Source organism: Opisthorchis viverrini (genome assembly GCF_000715545.1).
Source record: "Opisthorchis viverrini unplaced genomic scaffold opera_v5_18, whole genome shotgun sequence".
NCBI lineage: Eukaryota > Metazoa > Platyhelminthes > Trematoda > Opisthorchiida > Opisthorchiidae > Opisthorchis > Opisthorchis viverrini.
Genome location: NW_008751674.1, coordinates 1347037 through 1365222, shown reverse-complemented (window position 1 = coordinate 1365222; position 18186 = coordinate 1347037). Strand labels below are relative to the sequence as shown.

Sequence of the window (18186 nt, the reverse complement as noted above, 5' to 3'; positions counted from 1 at the left end):
AACGACCGACAGTAAGTTGTTGATCTACGCAATCGGTAACTGATGGCGATGTGATCGATTTAAGTTTGTGGCCGGCCTGTTGTTGGAGGACACCAAGTGGCCTGACGACTTCGGCTATTTCGGACATGAGTACTGCATAAAAACAGCCTGCGATCAGCACGCACCTGAAGCAATCGTTCCCCATTGTCCGTACGTACCGAATCCAATCTATGTTGACCTAATTGGGTCTCAGATACGCTGAGCCCACCCACTTGTGCATTCATATCTCCGGCAACCACCACGATATCTGAGCTTTTAGCTCGCCACAACACGGCATTCCGGATTTCGTAAAAGCTGTCTTTGACGGCGTCGGAACTGCAGTCAGTTGGAGCATAAATAGATACGATAAACAGATAATGAACAACTTTCCGCTTGTAAGACGTCTTCACAGACGTTGCCAGACGAACCGCACAGAGACGACTATCAGCAGGTATTCAGTCAAGCAAGGACACTTCCGCCCGTTGACTTAGGACGATACCAACCCCTGTGCATCCCGCCACAGCAGCCCTTGGATCACCAGGTACATAGTCGGAAGCGAGTAGCAAGTGATAGGGCAGTGAGCTCACAGACTGTGGTTGCATCTTGAATTCTTGTTTCTGCGAGTGATGGGGCAGTTAGCTCACAGACTGTGCTTGCATCTTGAATTCTTGTTTCTGAGACAGCACAAATCAATGCCAAGCGAATCCAGTGTGGGAGCAAGAGCAGCTTGTTGTCCTGCTTGCTTCAGAGTGCGGACATTAAACGCGGCCAGATAGATTGCGTGTTGAGGTTTGAAGATTGAATTCGAGATACCTGAGGATGTCGGCACAATGTGACGAGATGTTGTATTCAAAACCGATGCAGGACCAAGGGAGTCACCAGTCCTAAGTGCTGGGCCTACAAGGGGAGAATCATTAATGAGGTGGGAGAGAGCACATGAAAGAGAAAGGAGACGTTAGCAGTAGCAACAAGTAAGGCACCCGCGACGGTAGATGTCGCATGAGTTTGTCTGTATATGTGCAATTCGTAGTTGTATCTAGGCTGGAATACTGCTAGACAGGAGGACGATGAAGGTCCTCAACCAAAGCATTTAGCTCAAAAGCCTGACCGCAAGACAGCGGTGTTTGACGGGAAATGCAAGTACATTGCCATTCCTACGGAACATGTTGCCATACATGTTCCAACCACCAAGCAGGAGAACCAAAAGACCGTTTGTCAGACCTCTAATCATTGACCAACCCGGTATGAGAGACTGGGTGTGTCGCGCGGAAATTCCCAGTATAGCTCAATAGTTAGCGGAGGTACACGAACCGTCACACAACGATAAGATACAGTCTCTTGATGACGGGTCCTCAAATTAACTTGAATGAGTTTTTGTGTGGCTCACATTGACAGCGTTACCGATAAGTGGCACTTATGAGCTCTAAGCATTAAAATACGTCGGAGCCGTGAACACCGCGAGCGTCAATCGGAATCCAAGGACGCTATTGGCTGGATGAAAGACGTGACCTTAACAGCGTTTCACACCCTTTCAGCACGGAACATAGCGTTTCTGTAGGATTTGTGCGTGCTGAGTCAAAAATGACCACAAATTCATTGAGCAGTTGTCTTGAAGGATCGGTCGAAAATGTGAATGTTTTAAGTTTGGAAAATTTAGGAAGACGAATGATCTTAACAGTGCTCATCTATTCGTCGAGCTAGGCACCGAAGGGCTGTTGCAGCTTAGCAACTAGTTAGAATAAGATTTGGCTTCATTCAACAAGACATCATCCGCACGCAGTTAGGTGAGTGTTCTCCCTTCTCCCGCTCGAGTTTGTACTGCATGCCATACAGCACCTGACATGTGATCGGCCAATTAACAGCCCGGAAAAGCTCGGTGCATACTGGTGCTAAGCTATGCCGTGATCTGAGTTTACTGACCTGATTAGTTCCCCGAAAAGTAGCATCCTTAGTTTCAGTTCAACCGCGGTAAGCTCAAAGGGTTCCGCATCATCTGACACAATCAGCTGCAGCAGGAGACGATAGATACAAAGTTGGTGTGCCATTAGCAGAAAGATTGATAAATGCACAGTAAGACTCTGGAAAATTACAGTGTACAATAGTAGTAGTAGTAATAATAATAATAAAATGAACCGTCTCGTTTGGACCTATCCGGAGGAGAGAAAAACAGAGGACAAAAGCTTCTTCTCCCTTCGACTCGACAAGACACTATCGATGCTTGTGCTTTTTTGAAGATTTTTTGTGCGAATCCGGTGAATGATGGCGTTTCTTGGAGGGTTTACGACGGCTGCTGTCATCTTCATCCAAAAGCAGGTTTTTGGCATCCTCTGCAATAAGCGGAAGAAATATAATCGAAAGTTCAGGCGAGCGTTTCTGTCAGGACACATGTGGGGATGAGCGAATGACGAAGCAATCAAAAAGACACGTTCGAATGCAAAGCAGAAACGAACACCTGTCCGCTTCAAATAGGAACTACTTTGTCGGAGGATTTCTGTTTACCACTTCCACCGAAATATGAAACTCTTCGTTGGTGACCCACCATGGAGATATCCCGAAAAGCGACTGCCGAGCAATGGCTTTCAGAGGAGCCATTGCTCGCATTTTTGGTTCGCAAAAACCTTCCCTTAGAGAACAATGCCACTTGAGTTTAACCGCTGCATTTTTCGCCTACAAATGTGTTTTCTCTTCAGGTGAACACGGGCCTCCCCTGCTGAATGTGTATCCAATGGAGAAGGACAACGAATTTTGAGCATCTAGTAGCACATCTCATTTAGTCAACAAAAAGTCAGGAATTCATGGGTGTTTTCAACTACAGATGACGAGGTGTGATGAGATCAGTCGCTTCAATCGCATTATTTACTTGGAAAATCTCGGCAACCTTTGTTATATGGAAATGAGACGTCCTACTTGCATACGTGTCGTCGAAATCCGTAAACTGACCTCAAAATATTCATTCCTAAACTGGCTAGCCAGACTCGAGAAGCAAACAAAAATAAAAACAATTAGATCAAAACAAAAACGGAGAACTTGATAAACACTGAACCAGCGCGGGCTATTTCAGCTTACTTCCTGATTTCAGTTGGTTGAATAGATTTAGGGAAAACTCATGTCTTGATTTGTGATGTACAGAGCATACATCATCATTGTGACGAAGATTCGCGTCCAACCTCCATCCTGGCAAGCTTAGGTCGTCAGGATGGTCATTGATTTGTTCACTGAACTGATCGGTTCGCTTGCAAACGTCCCGCCACCACTCAAGGCGGCATAATCAGTGCAATTCCATTTGAAAAAAACACACTGATTACATCACCTCGACTGGTCACGAAACGTTTACAACCAAACCGTCCAGTTTATTGAACAAATCAACGGTGAAGTCCGTTCACCTAAGCTTGTTTGATTGCAAATAACCACCTCGGGGTCAGCTCTAACTCTGTAATGCATCACATTTCTATCCTGTAAGCAGTGAATAGTGCTCAATGTCCGCCGAACACTAGTGTACACACTTGGTGTTTACATAACTGTAAAATATCTCCCCTCTAATGAGGGAAGGTGGAGAATTAGACCGAAATTTGGAGAGCACAAGCGAACGGTCACATTGGAGTGGGTGGATCGCAGTACTGAGCTAAGCCTTGCGCAGGTGTGGAATTTGAGTAAGGTGAAAAGTAACTTGGCTTTATGATCTGTACGCTTGAGATGATCAGCATTAAGATAAAGTTATTCTTTACATGTATAAATTAACGGTTAGGAATCTCAACAGCCTACCATTTAAACAATCCGGCTTGGCTAGTCAATCGAAGGTCCAAATTTTATGAACAATGCGGACAGTTAACGTTTGCCAAACAGGCATCAGACTGTGTCATGACGGGACCTTCCAGTAAAGCTTAATGAATCACAAAGGAGCAAGATAAGAAACGGCCTACTTACGACGACAGTCTATGTACCAAAGAAACGTTGATTTACTCCTGTGACAAGCGGACTTTTCAGGTGAGCTGCTGAAAATCAGCCTGAGCAAAGGGGTGATTTCAGTTAGTGTTAGTAATTAGTTATTTGAAGGGCGACTCAAAAAAGCCTTGCACATCGTGCAACCAAGCGAGCGAGCAATTCAATAGGGAGCTTATCAAGTCCTATCAGTTAGTCGGTCGTAGTACTCTTGAACTGAAAGGTCGCGAGGTCCAGTTTAGTCAGCGGTTAAGGCGCGATACTACTGATCTACTACTATGATTCGAACGCGACTGTTTTTTGCACTGATCCTGTCTAGACTTGGGCAGCATGGTAGTGACTCTTGAAGGTGTGCAGTAGCTATGCACAGAAAGGGTGCTACATATGAAAGTTCACTTTTTCGCCCTTTTTTAAGATCACAAAGGTCGGGGACTGAGAGTTGAAAATGTGTTAGGTTAGTCTGCATCTTAGGATTCACAAGCTCTTAAGAAATGTCGCACAGAATCCGCCCTTTCCGCCCATGACAAACAGCGCCTTGTTTTTGTAGACACACAATCGATGTTTCATGTTATTACTGTTCAGTGATACGCCTTCTGAACGGTAAAAACCACGGTCATGTATTATTTGGCAGACTGATTATTACCAATCGAGACTGAATGCTTCTGCGAGACCAATAAGTGACAGTAAAGTGATCGGGGATTGAAACCCCAGCACTGCGACGATACGCTTCGCTGACAGTTGGTTTCATACTCTCATATAGTAATCGGATACTGAGGCATGGTTTTAAAATTCGTGTGTAGTGAAACTTCCCTGGGAAGACAGTATCCGTTTACGAAGAGGGCACATCAGTCTGGAGCGCGTTTGTTGAATCACTCATATGGCGAACGGGAGTTGTATTGTTAATTGTTGGCCGATCTGTTTAAACCTCGGGCTTCAATTGAACCAACAAGCATGTCAAGTGACTCAATTTATTGGGAGCAATAATCAGCAAGAAAATACTAAGACCAAAATGAGCACCCAAGCTAATGCATTGACCCAAGCACTTGGACTTCCACCGGCCATCCATCATCAACGAACAATAGTGTGACAACCAGGGTTGCTGTGCAATGACCACACAGATCATAGCTGACAAAGATCTGGTCTGATAAACCAGTCACTGATGAATCAATTCGGCCGATCTGACATTTTAGCTCAACATGACATGCTGACAGACTGTCTCAGTGACTAGGATGGAAGTTTTAGATCAGACCAAGGCGGGTAGAGGTAGTTCGCGTTGAGCATGGACGGTGACCACAGTAGACAACTTACCGCGCTTAGCTTCCTCTTCCAATTCCTCCCAGTCCTTTCCTTCAGACTCATCCGAGTCTAGACTTTCCGGTTCATCTGACTCTTCTTCAGCTTCCCAGTCCTCATCATCGTCATCTTCTGAGCTCGAGTCGGCTCCACTTGCATCCTCATCGCCCTCACCAGAAAGTTCGCTCGCAGAAGGCGCATAGTTCTCGTCCTCCTCTTCACTATTCTCTTCATCTTCATCATCGTCCTACAGATGTAAATTGGAATATGGATCCCAAGTGGCACGAAAAACGGCAAATGAGGCGACCAATCACGTACACTTGACAAGTATTCTTATAAGCAACGATAAAGAGGACAAGAGCTACAAAGGTCGCAACAAACTAGATATGAAAACCAAACAACCAGAGATATGTATTGTCAACATATAGGACTACCGTTGCGAAAACGTGAACGTGTGACCCCGGGTAACCAATAAGGTGTATGTCATAGTTTTACGAGAGCTGGGGTACTGCCAGGGCGCCCACACCTAGACAGGAGGACGATTAGGATCCTCAACAAAAGCCCTTGGCTCAAAAGCCTAACCGCAAGGCAGCGGTGTTCGGGTGGAAATGCAAGTACATTACCATTTTTACGGAACATGTTGCCATACATGTTCCAGCCCCCAACCTGGAGGGCCAGGAGACTGTGTTCGTCAGACATCTACCCATGGACCAACCTGGTATGAGAGACTCTGTGAATGTCGCGCGGACACGCCCCAGTATAGCTCATTGGGTCTCCGAGGTACAAAAACCGCCACACCACGGTAAGGTCCAGTCTCTTCGTGACGGGCAACCACTAAGGATCTAAACCGAGATGGCTACGTGGTCAAAAGTGTGAACACACTGGCCGAAAGGTTCGTGACTTCAGCAACCCAGCAGCCCTTGTGCTTCCTTCGGTTAGCTGGGTAGCTTGGCACCGAAAAGGTATTACAGCGGATAAATGTGTCTTTACTCGAAGCTATGAGGATCAATCCGGCGAGCCAGACAGACGGTCAGCATGGTAGAGCCGTGGTACGCGAACACACGAGCCCGCCATGGTACTCCGAAGAAGGGACTTAATTGTACAAAGGTTAGAGGTGCACCTCAAACCAATGCTAGGGTTGCACGAAAACTCTATTGCTTCTGGACGGCTCCGTATTCGTGGTTGTGTAGTGTTAGTTTACCTATCGACGACAAGGGGAACTAAACTACCGCAGTCTGTTCTTGGGTCTAATTATATTGTTGTTTGACGGTGGCATTAGCATGTGGGACGATGCGTCCAGCCAGTTGAGTTAGTCCAACTCAGATCAGACCTCAACAAGCTAGTCAGACCCAGATGAAGAAGATTCGTGTGAGTTCACATCTCATAGTTATACTCGGCAGTTATTCCAGCAACCGAGCTGGGAACGGAATAAAGCCAATCTGGTAATTTAGTCACTTTACGAAAGAAGATCCGTCCAACAGAAATTCGGAGATCGTGCCTACCTGATGAGCCCCCCAAAAGGACGAAACCGTCGGTTGATAGTAAACTGGAAGCACATATTGAGTATCGGTTGCGTGGCAAGTGAGGTTGCGGTGTGTTTGATTCGCATTCCACCAGCGAATAGTCCACGTCCGCGAAAAAAAACACTTTTTCCTTATATTTCACTGTAGTTTCATTCGGAGATGAGATCGCTCAAGTGATTAGAGCGCGCATTTACTGACTGGAAGGTCCATGGTTCGAACCTGACCTCTACCTCTCGACTTCCCCAGTCTAGGCTTGGGCAACCTGACAGTATCCCAGCTCTCGTGCTTCCTTCGGGTGGCATGGGAGCAATGCACCGGAAGGGTGTTACAGCTGAACCGTACGGTTTAATGCCGTGGAAGGATGGACCGGTCTGATGATTTTGAAGCACTAGTTGGCATTCCTTCCAGGAGGCATAAATATGTGAAATCCGCAGTGATCTGTAGCGGGAACTCGGTGCTGGGGTGTTGCAACGTTATCCTAATCGTTTCAACTATCGCTTGCAATCAACTACATAATACTGTGGGTGATAGTTGGGTGGGTGACAGAGAGGGACAAGCTATCCTATGGGCTCACAATCTGCCCCTTTTATTCAGAAGTCCTACCCGTACAATGACACAACTGCACATGTCTCTTCAAACTTAGTAACTGCAGCAGCTGAAACGCTAGCTATCAGTCGCCGTTCCGTTGATCTGGATTATCTAAAAACTCGTAACCACACTCATGTGATCCAGGGAGTATCAGAAGGCAAAATAAATGATGATATACACCGTTCAGCTGCAACAGTTTTCCGGTGAGAAGCTGATATATTATTCGCGGAAAACACGAGGGCTAAGATACTGTCAGGTCACGCAGGCCTGGAGAGGAGTAGATGAGATGCCGGGGTTGAATTCCAACCAGCGAATCAACAACTGAGCTAGTTTGAGATCATACACAAAGTAGGTCACCATGAACAACAAACTGCGCCTGGCAAGATGAAGTCGACTGAATTCTCATCAGTCGAGGTGTGTGTCGAATGGAGATGAAAGGCGTTGCAGGGAGAGACACGGAGAAGCAATTGAGGGGACCCATCCGGTTGCTCCCTGATTAACTCAAGAAAATGTGGCTATTTACAAAGAAATGGGACTAGAAAATGGTGAAAAAATTGTGCTTCATACTACTATTACAAACCTCTTCAGGAGAGATGAACGACCAGCCCCCGTCCTCGATAAAGCCCTCAGGATTGTCCAATATGGATTTCATGAGCTTGGGCCAATTGAGTGACTTCGTCCCCTCTGCATAGTACAGGTCGCAGGACCTGAAATCATACGTCAATAGAGGAAATCAAAAGGGAATCATTTGAGTCACACAAGTGATCGATTGTGGCAACGCAACAGTTAATCAGCTGTTCGGGGATTTCGATCCGAAAATACAGGCAGGTCGTTCAGAATGTCCGGTACACCCGGACAACAAGATTAACCCAATAAGGGCCCATGCAGATATATATATATACGCCCTGATGGTACACTAGAAGAGCGTGGAGTTATGAATCGTCGCGGTCGAGCTCAACTAGTATCCAGACTGAAGAAAAGGAACGCAATCATGTTTCTGGGGTTATATAGCTTGGTGTTAAATAGCGTTAGGCCAAGGGTATTTACTGTACTGAAGGAGGACAAGCGGGGGCGACTGGCCAGAAATGAATTTATAACCTTATTAGTTGGGATGTGCCCGCTAAGTCGAAAGATGGGTCACATGACCAAGACAAAACCAAACTGTCCACAAGTCCTTGTTGATCTGGAACATACAGTCGTACTCTGGTAGCTAAGGCCGTTGCCGACCTCCATCGTCAGATCAACAGTACGTAAGGTACTCCGTAGATGACATACGAACGGAACCATTTGGACTGGTCACGTGACCGGTCTTATGATATATCAGCAAAATACAGCATTAGGGTGAAACCGTAGATTGAACGTATTGCGTAAATAGTCCTCCCAAGGACAAAGTACAGAACCGGGGCACATCTTACGGTCTGAGTGCTCAACAAAACGCGTTTCACGGTCCTTCAATTTTCTCCCTTTTGACATGAGGTGGCCTGATAGATTAAGGACTCAATGACGTTGAGGAGCACTGAGCATGAATGTAAATATCAGTAATGCAGATTGTCAACGGCCAGACAAGTGTAGCGATCTAACACTGAACCAACAGGCTCCTGTGATTCGCACATGAATTCTTATTAAGCACGAGAATGTTAGGGCTCTCACAAAGAGACTAGCATACAAGCCAGGATGATGCCTTTGAACATGTCTGGGCACATTCCTAAAGACTAGCGAGGCAGTTGCATTCCATTTTTTTCAAAAACTAGTCCACATCGGGAGAAAATCCTTTTCAGAGGCTAACACTTACATATGAACACTGCTCATGTTCGGATGTCCGGAGAAAAAGATGGCGTGAAAATTCTCTTGAGTACAAGTCGTAATGGCCGAAAAGTGGGGGGTATAGTTCGGCTTCCCGAAACAAAAGGAATATCACAAGCGATAACAGTGCTTGTTGCGCAGTCAAACGAAGTTTGTTGTCCATATAAGAAGCGTTGAGCTGGTGGTTACGCAAAAGAGGTGGATCACGCTGCTGAAGTCTTGTAGAAACACTTTCACTTTGCATGTATGAAGTGCATGTCAAACTATGCGGCAGAGTTGGTTTAGTTATTTAAAATGGTTTGCATCTCTGAAAATCTTAACAGGGAGGGCAATATCGTCCGCATAGTCAATGTCTGTGGACGGACATCCCGGGGGCATTTCGACCCCCGAAGTTTCAGCGACAGACAGAGGAGTTTCGAGCAGTACATGAATAACAAAGCAGGAGGAAAGACGAGGGTGGGCAGTCTTGTTTTATGCCAATGGACGCGGTGAACTCATACAGAGGGTTACCGTATACCCGCATCGTGTCTGTGATGTTCGTCACACAAGCAACAGTCGAAACAATTAGCTGATGAATCTTTCAGTTCAGCAACACAATATCACAGGTTTCTAGGGACAGTGAGTATATGCCTACGCAAATATGAGAGTGAAGAAACGCGAAATGCTACAAAAAGCCAGTTCCACGTAACTTCCTACCGAACGCCTCAAGATTCAGGCAGTGCCCGTAACACCCAGAAAAACTACTATTACCATCGGCATACAATATTTCAGAAAATAAGCTTTAAAATATTTTGCATATCACATACTCACAAGGCCAACATTTTACCAAAACACAAAGCCCAATAAACTAAGTCGCGTTATCGTCAATTAGGCCTGAGGACACTGCTACTGTACGACGTCCAGAAATCGATAACGCAGTCAACAGGAAGGAGTCATTAAGTGCTGAGTTTGCCATCTCATTGTCTGTGTCACTCACTCCCCACTCGTGATCACGAAGAGCACTAGCAGTGCTCGGATATGGAAAGCAGTGAAAGACTGGTAACATGAGTTGCAAAAACTGTGAAACGGGGCTGAATAGCGAAAAATCCAAGTGATAACCGAGACAATGGTTTCTCGATGAAGGTACTGGTAGTAGTAATGCGTAAGAGAGAGAGACAATTGGAAGTGTACTCACAGTAGCCATTCTTTGACCAATTCTAATGCTGTGCTTGGGATCGAGTTGATCATCGCAGGTTTCTTGGTGTAGTCTTTGAACACGAATACCATGTCGAAAGTGCGAATAGAGAGTGTGACTCGTTCAAGCATGATAAACTCCACCTCATCCAAAGTAACGACAAATGGTGGGAGTTCAGTTACGCTGATCAGGGCACTGCTGGTGGGCATCAGGAACACGGTGGAGCTGTCCGGGGAACAAACACAATCGAATCAGGATCGCCGACAGCGACATACTAGTGGTAAATACTGGCATCTAACTGCCAAAATAGAGCGTTTCCCCATATAGAGTAGTTGAAAAAGACCAGAAACTATGAAATATCAGGTAACAGGAGATTCACTCTCGGTCGGTGTTTGTGCGTGTTCAAGATGCTACATGGGGAGTGACATTTCACGTGGAATTACACTTCTAAAAAATAACACAAAGCATTGTGGTGCGTACGATCGCTGAAGATCTGAAGCTAACGGGGACACACTTCGCATCACAGCAATCTGCGGCCGGAAACCTTCTGAGCAACTTCACTCCAGTTCTTTAGTAGCTGTGATGTGAGTACGGGTGACATGCTGTTCCCGGAAATATATACCCACATATTACAACCCTCAAGATGATTGTGGATACCAACCGGTGAATAAATGGTGAAGGGCGCAAAGTAGCCACACAAGAAACAAGAAAAGAGAATTTTCATAAAGGAAATTACCCATAAGGTTGCTGAAAACCCTTCGACAGCCCACGACCGGTTTCGTCCTTACACTTTGGACTCTTCAGGTAGGCGCAGTCCCCGAGTTTCCGTCAACCTTATGTTCTGCTTGAACCCAAATTGGACTGTTTTCGATAAATACACTCATTTGCGAATCAATTTGGTTTACACGAGAGACTCAACTGAATCACTCGTTTATGATATTCTACAATTGAATGTGCTGCACACAGACCGCGTCATGTTTCAGTTGACATGACATTCGAGATATCGAAGTATATTTTCATAAAGGAAACTACTCACAAGGTTGCTGAAAACTCTTCGATGAATTTCTCTGCGATGAGTCTCTGAATGGCGACACTTTAGAATGTTTATATTGACTAAAAAATCCAGGTCATTCGAAACCTATAAAGGAGCTTCTTTGAGGTGTAACTGACTCTCACCATAAGGGGATTTTTATGCCAGGAATGCAATTACCGAAGCAGCGGACTCCTGCTGCCACCACGTGCGGAAAATCCACTGTTCTTAAGGAGCAGCAGGCACGGGAATATCCGATGAAATTGCTGGACATACGCGACTCTGCAGGTGGACTACACGATTGGTTTCACTCGGGCGAGGCAAAGTCGTCCACACTGCACACACCTGGCAATATGCTACAGCTGCTTCACTATGATTGCGAAATACCAACGGCTCTTATTTAGTGATTCTTGAGTGAGAGGATCGTTGGAACAAACGAAATCCTGAGACTGTGATGGTGTGGAGGTGTTCGCGATTCGACATGGATTCGCACTTACCTAACTAGATATATTAAGTGAGAAATACTGATCTGTTAATTTTTAGGAGCCTACTGGAAGAAACCAAACCCTTACCGGTGGGGGCATCCGTAGAACCCCAGATCCCGGAAAGGCGTCTCGAATTCCAAATTGTAACGACGAGCCAAAGCTTCGGCTTTATCTACAAAACTGCGGAATGCGGTCTTGATCTGCTCACGCATTTCACGCTCTCGCTGTTCCGCCTCCAAGTCATCACGATCCTGCATTCGGGAATGAGCTTTGCTCAAATCAGTGGTCAACTCCCCGACTTCGGTGTAAAACTGAATGTCTTGTTGTTTCTTCTTTCCATACATAATGGCGTTCTGTACGGAATAAAAACCAGTTTTGGAGAGTAAACAGGTGGGTGTAGAGGAAATGACAGTACATGGAACTTCGTTGAAACGAGCGGAAGGTACTGCTCACAATATAAACATAGAAGCTCGAGGTAGCCTGACGGGGAAGGCGTAAACTCACATACCGAAAAGTCCACACAAAAAACCTGGGGGGTACGACCCATCGCGATAAACTATACAAAATCGGGTGAACAGTAGGAAAAATGGATTGAGAAAAAGCCTATTCCTAACTGGATAAGCCGATGTGCTTTTTGGGTGCATAATAACACCTCTACCAGTGAAGAGTGGCCACAATCCAGTAGATGTCAGAGATACAAAAGTTCTTTCGAGACATATCGAGGTGAAAACAGTGCACTTTTAGAACGGACCACATATAGGTCAGTGAAGCCGGTGTCGAAAAATACGACCGTTTACACAGGTGGTATCGACGGATGGACAGTAACATGCGCATCCAAAGGTTGTGTTACGTAAATCTGGTGACTGCTGGCGACAAGGCTAGTAGGAGTTCGCCGGATTGATGAAGAAGTTATCTTACGAGCAAAGTACACATTAGACTAGACCATGAGGCAATGGATGACTAAATTATTGCGATTACAAAGAGGAAAACTTAGGTGATATATAGCAGCGAGACGCAGGAAGCACCGCATTTCGCCGCGCTGTGTCAGTGTGGATACGCCTAGCACCACTACCAAAGTCACAGAGCGCTCGTACGACTCAAAGCAGCAGAGGACAGAAGTATTGACATCAATCCACTCAAAACAAGCATACTTACTTTGAGATGAAAATGAAGCAAGATAATCATCTCACCGTCGCACGGCTGATAGAAAGCGTGTTTGATGTTGTTATACAGTATATCGATCTGATCACCACGGATGGAGGTGAAACGGAAACCGTTAGTGTGCGTCTGGAGAGTACCTAATAAACGAAACGATTGATAGCGGAAATATGGACGTATGACGCAACAGTAACCATAGTAACCTACACATCTAGTTTGTGCCCAAAACAATGTTCCTCTCCTTAAAAGAAACAACTGGCAATAAACTGGAAACTACGATTGTCGGCCTGGTTATGATAATTCGCAATCACCAGATACAAGAACACCTGCTCGCTTGTGACACCAACCTGGGACTGAATGCTACTCAATTCATTGGAAACACAAGAGTGCCGCAAGGCGTTCATCAACGGAGTGATCAGTCAGCTTAGGGGCGTCGGCTACTTTCGTCCGGTCAGGTGGGAGCTTTGAAACGAGACACAGAATTGGTTAGCAAGATTAGCAGATATGGCTAATGGCGCTCACACTCTCCTAGTCAAGTTGGTGCAGCTGTCTCGCTTCATCAGGAAACGATTGAGATTCATTGTGGAATTGGTTACTAGTCTTTTCGCCAAGCTTGACAGTTGGGTTGCCAACGTTTCATCACCAATCAAGGTGACAACAACAAGGTGACGTTACCCCGATTGGTGATGTAACTTTTGCAACTCAACTGCCAAGCGTGGCGAACAGACTAACAACCAAGCAACGCACCCGAGCTACCTATATTATGCAACAGCGTCAGAGTGAAATACTCAAGTAATCGCCCCAATGCGGAGTTACCGCTTCCCCACTCTCGCTGTTGTTAGTAAACCAAAAGACATCATCGACTGAACGAAGCCAGCCGATGGCAAGTAAGAAATGTAACCTACGTAGGTACGTTATTCATACGCATTTTTGGTATTCAGACTAAATAGTTAGGAGATGTCATTAAGCCCTTGTCAATTGGATTCTAAAAAGACAGGAGGCATTAGGATGGTGATATCAACAAGCAGTTTGTACGGAATGGCGTGATTTCGGGCATCAGGCCTGATGCCAAACATAAGACGTGCAACATAATGTACACTGAAGTGATCTAAACCACGAGTTGAAAGTGCCAAACAGGTACAGGATACAGCGACTTACCAGTAATTCGTTTGGTTGCGATATTAGGTCGAATGTAAAGATCCTTCAAACGGAATGCCCCTTTGGCATGGTCCACAATCAGCTGATCTTGTTCAACCAAATCTGCACGTTCGCGTTCCTCAGCCTCCCGAGACCGGAACCGCTTCAAGACCTCTTTGATAATGCGACAGGTATTGTTCAGATTTGTAGCTGGAATGGTGGCCTCACCATGACGCCGTAAGTTGGATGCACGATAGGTCATTTCTTTGACATATATCGCTTCCGGAGTCTGAAAAGATTTGTCGGAAAACAAGTATGGAGCTCGAAAACTACGAAATACGAGGACCCTATGATTTCTTCTTTTGCGTGGTGCACAAGAGCCAATTCGAATGCCGTAATACACAAAAATAACGTGGTAGAGATTGACAAAAAGTAGACTAGACTTCCCACACACCCTTGATTGAATTCGGAGTCATTAACCAAACAATTTCAAACCGAGATGAATTGACAGAACAACAAATCAGAACCTTAACAATAAAGCATCAGACTTGGTGTTCAGTAAAAAGCGGGTCAAGAGTACGCTCCGGATGCTAGTTATTGGGATGGATGATGATGATGGAAGTATCCGTGTTGTCAGTGACATTAGAAACTGCAAGAAATGCTTTCGAACTACCCAATTCATAGCTAACAAGATACTCACGCCGATCCGAGAAGTTTATTCGGACCGGTTGTTGCTTGAGTGCGCGAATGGACGTCTGCAAGCAATACTAAACATGTATGTGCCACAGATTTTCCTTTCGACTGGCTTGAAGTGGCTACAAGCCTTTGTTTTAGTGATCTATTGACGGATCTGCGGAAATGATATACTTTCCTGGGAGATGGAAGACATACAGCATCGAATTTGGAAGAACGTAGACGCGTAGCATAAACCATTGACAGAAAAGGCATGTGACTAGTATTGCTTAATGACATATTAATTCCGCCACAAGTGACTGAGGAACTGCTCAAGACACATACGTGGGTCAAGTCGACAAGCAGTAGACTATACCATACGGCTTGTTAACCTCTATCTAAGCAGCCGCCTAGATAGCACCAATGAGTTCATATCCAACAAAACGCTGCTTCGGGATTTAGCAATACCGCCCCGCAACAAGGAATCCAACCACTGAAGAATGAAACGACAATGTTTGAGACACCGAACCAACTCACGAGTGATGGGAAAAGGCATAGAAATAGTCTCTTGTGCTGACTCAAGGACGGTTACCAATAGAACTCACCTGAAATCCACTGACATCTTTCGCACCGACTATAGCCCCCGGGTGATGGAAATTGATGCGCAAATATGTGTAATCCGCTTCAATCGAAGTGGACACATTCTTGATCGTGCTTATGTGGAACGGAGTTGGGAGCCCGAAGATTGGTAAGATGACGGTTTCATACTTTTTATCTAGAAAATCAATACACAGCCAGGGCAAAAAATTAGGTGACGGTATGTGGACTAGAACATGGCAGCTTTTAACGTAACGATAGGACCAGTCAGAATCCTACAGAATATGACATAAATGATCCCAGTGTCATGTGTAACGCTTCCTAGCCAACATTTTTCTAAGGTTTTGCACATGTTCTGTTCTGGGTGGGGTTTGCCAAGAGTACTAGACAAATTCCACTGAAAGCGCTCTGCCTCGACAAAAATGTTTATTCCAGCACATCTTTTTGATTGGTTTTCCGTGGATAATCAAAACGTCTTAATTTAAATCGCCGCTCCCTGTTCTCATTTTTTGTTGGGGCATTCTTCATGGTCCTTTGGTTGTCAAGTAAAGTCGTTCAGCTGTAACATCCTTCCGGTGTCTAGCTACCATGCTACCCAAAAAAAGCACGAGGCCTGGGATACTACCAGGTCGCCCAAGCCTAGACAGGGGAAGTCGAGTGGCGGAGGTCGGGTTCGAACCACGGACCTTCCGGTCAGTAAATTCGCGCTCTAACCACCTGGGCCATCTCGCCCTGGTTGTCAAGTGCCACTGTGTATTCCCGGTGTATTGTATACGCTGTAGAGATTCGAATGAATAATCAATGGTAGTGAGAAGTGCTGTGTATACGGATCATGGCATAAGGGTGGGCCCATTTCTAAGTCAGGAAATGGGTCTGAATAAATAGAGACGACCAACAATGGCAAAATACGCTCGTATGCAAACAAATTTGGGTTTTCGAGAGACTCACCTAGAACCCAGCTGAATCTCTCGTTTGTGATGTTTCCAGGCAACTGAACGTGCTGCACCAGGCCGTCTCATGTTTCAGTTGCTACGATAGTCAGGATATCGCGATACAAGTATATTTGTAATACACTACACATCAGGTCGCTGTCGAAGAATTTTCAGCAACCTTACGAGTAGCGCATGACGACCACCAATACCACTGAACTTCGCAGTAAAAAAATCCGAAAAGCCCTGTGTCTACGAACTTCTCTACAATTTTTGTGTCAACAAATGAATTCGGGACTGGAATACAAACCCACGTCAGTGACCAGTCACCTGACCGTTAGTAATTCACCGCAAGAATCAACGATTGGTTGAACAGCGAGCAGTCATGCGTAAGGAACGAACACAACCAGTTGCTACGTATGTTGGGTACATTCATCATACTGACCACAATCGTCATTTGCAATGCTTGGGATGCTGGAAGCAGGAAATAAAGTATGGAGTCCCCTGGAAACAAAAATGGGGCCAACAAATAAAAGGAAAGTATGGATGCAATCATGGTTCTTCTCCAACTGCTCGAATGCCATCCAAGCTTTCACATACGGGATAATGACAGAAGCTATTCGATCGTAACAAGGTTGGCCACCGAATTACCGCATCATGTACCGATCGCTTGCCGGTTAGCCGAACGGTGCGTTCATACCTTTTACTACTTGCAACAATAGTCTCGTTGTGATTATCTTGAAGAAACGGTCAATGAAATGTGTGGCAAAACACATGAGGCACCCATGAGTTGGTGGTATCACTAGACCCGCGTGTCAGCGAGTTCACCTATCCCAGATACGTTTCGACATGGCATAACGAACCAAACAGGCTTTGAAAATCTGACAAAGTATAATCAGCCCAGCAGAAATAGTTCCCCGTAAGTTGTCTTCCATGTAGGCCAATCTGACCGGCATGTGAAGGAGAGGAAGTCCGGTGTGTTGGCGAATACGTCGCCCAGATGAATTTATGCGAGCAGCATAAAATAAATGTCACGAATGCCCAACCCAGTGACCTACCAACAAATAAACGCAGACGTCGGATATCGTCTTCCTTGGGCATTTGACCAGCACCTTTGTACGCCACAGTAGATTTCGCCTTTGTGTCAGGTCCGGTGTCTGTCTTCATACCGGACAGTCGGTTCGTTGAATTGGTAACGAGTTGATCGAACAATTCGCGTCGACGACTCATTCGTTTTTCCTCAGCTGTTTGCTCACTCTGTGGGAAGAATGTTCATAAAAAATGATCACTCAAGAACTTTTCAGTTGCAAAGGGCTCATTCCACTTTAAGTGCTGTATGATACGAATCAAACTTCGAGAATTGTCCTATGCACCCTAGGGTCATTTTCAGCAGAAAAATAAAAACGGACGTATAAGCGTCTACAGCAGTTTGCCCCACGTCTGATTAATTGATTAATCAATGATAGGCAAGCGATATTAGTGAGTTTTTTCGTGACCACATGTCCCGGATACTCAGAAAAGAGCTTAATTTGAATTGATTCAAAGAAGGTGGTGATTTGGGTCTTGTTAGGCGGAATTCCACACGGATCCCACTTTATAGCTCGCAGTCGGGTGCTGCTACGGCCAAGAAGCCAATCCCACGCAAGACTGGCCAAGAATTCGGGACGTTTGCCGGTCCGGCATAAAGCCGAGATCTGATTGGTCGAAAGGCTGGACCCAACAGCTAATCATGACCAAGTATTGGTCAAATGCCGGTTGCCAATGGCGCAGCCAGAACGCGTCAGAATTTCCAGAAAGTTATTGACGCCTACGCTATATATATATATATATATATATATAT

General features: G+C 45.4%; 2 protein-coding genes across 2 annotated transcripts in view; one reads left to right on the top strand and one right to left on the bottom strand.

The window, feature by feature from the left end:
* Positions 1 to 2056: 2056 nt before the first annotated feature.
* T265_12826 (hypothetical protein) overlaps positions 2057 to 18186 on the bottom strand; it is a gene marked incomplete at both ends in the record, with an annotated part of 36726 nt that continues 20596 nt past the window's right edge. The window contains 9 exons of the mRNA XM_009165787.1: positions 2057 to 2345; positions 5266 to 5497; positions 7942 to 8068; positions 10339 to 10563; positions 11941 to 12206; positions 13009 to 13151; positions 14170 to 14437; positions 15426 to 15595; positions 17405 to 17603. Coding sequence (XP_009164051.1) covers positions 2227 to 2345; positions 5266 to 5497; positions 7942 to 8068; positions 10339 to 10563; positions 11941 to 12206; positions 13009 to 13151; positions 14170 to 14437; positions 15426 to 15595; positions 17405 to 17603 — 1749 coding nt within the window. The remainder of the gene's footprint in view (positions 2346 to 5265; positions 5498 to 7941; positions 8069 to 10338; positions 10564 to 11940; positions 12207 to 13008; positions 13152 to 14169; positions 14438 to 15425; positions 15596 to 17404; positions 17604 to 18186) is intronic.
* T265_01662 (hypothetical protein) lies at positions 11539 to 11772 on the top strand (the record flags this gene model as incomplete). The annotated part of the gene is made up of 1 exon (XM_009165728.1): positions 11539 to 11772. The coding sequence occupies one exon, from the start codon at positions 11539 to 11541 to the stop codon at positions 11770 to 11772; it is 234 nt and encodes a 77-aa protein (XP_009163992.1).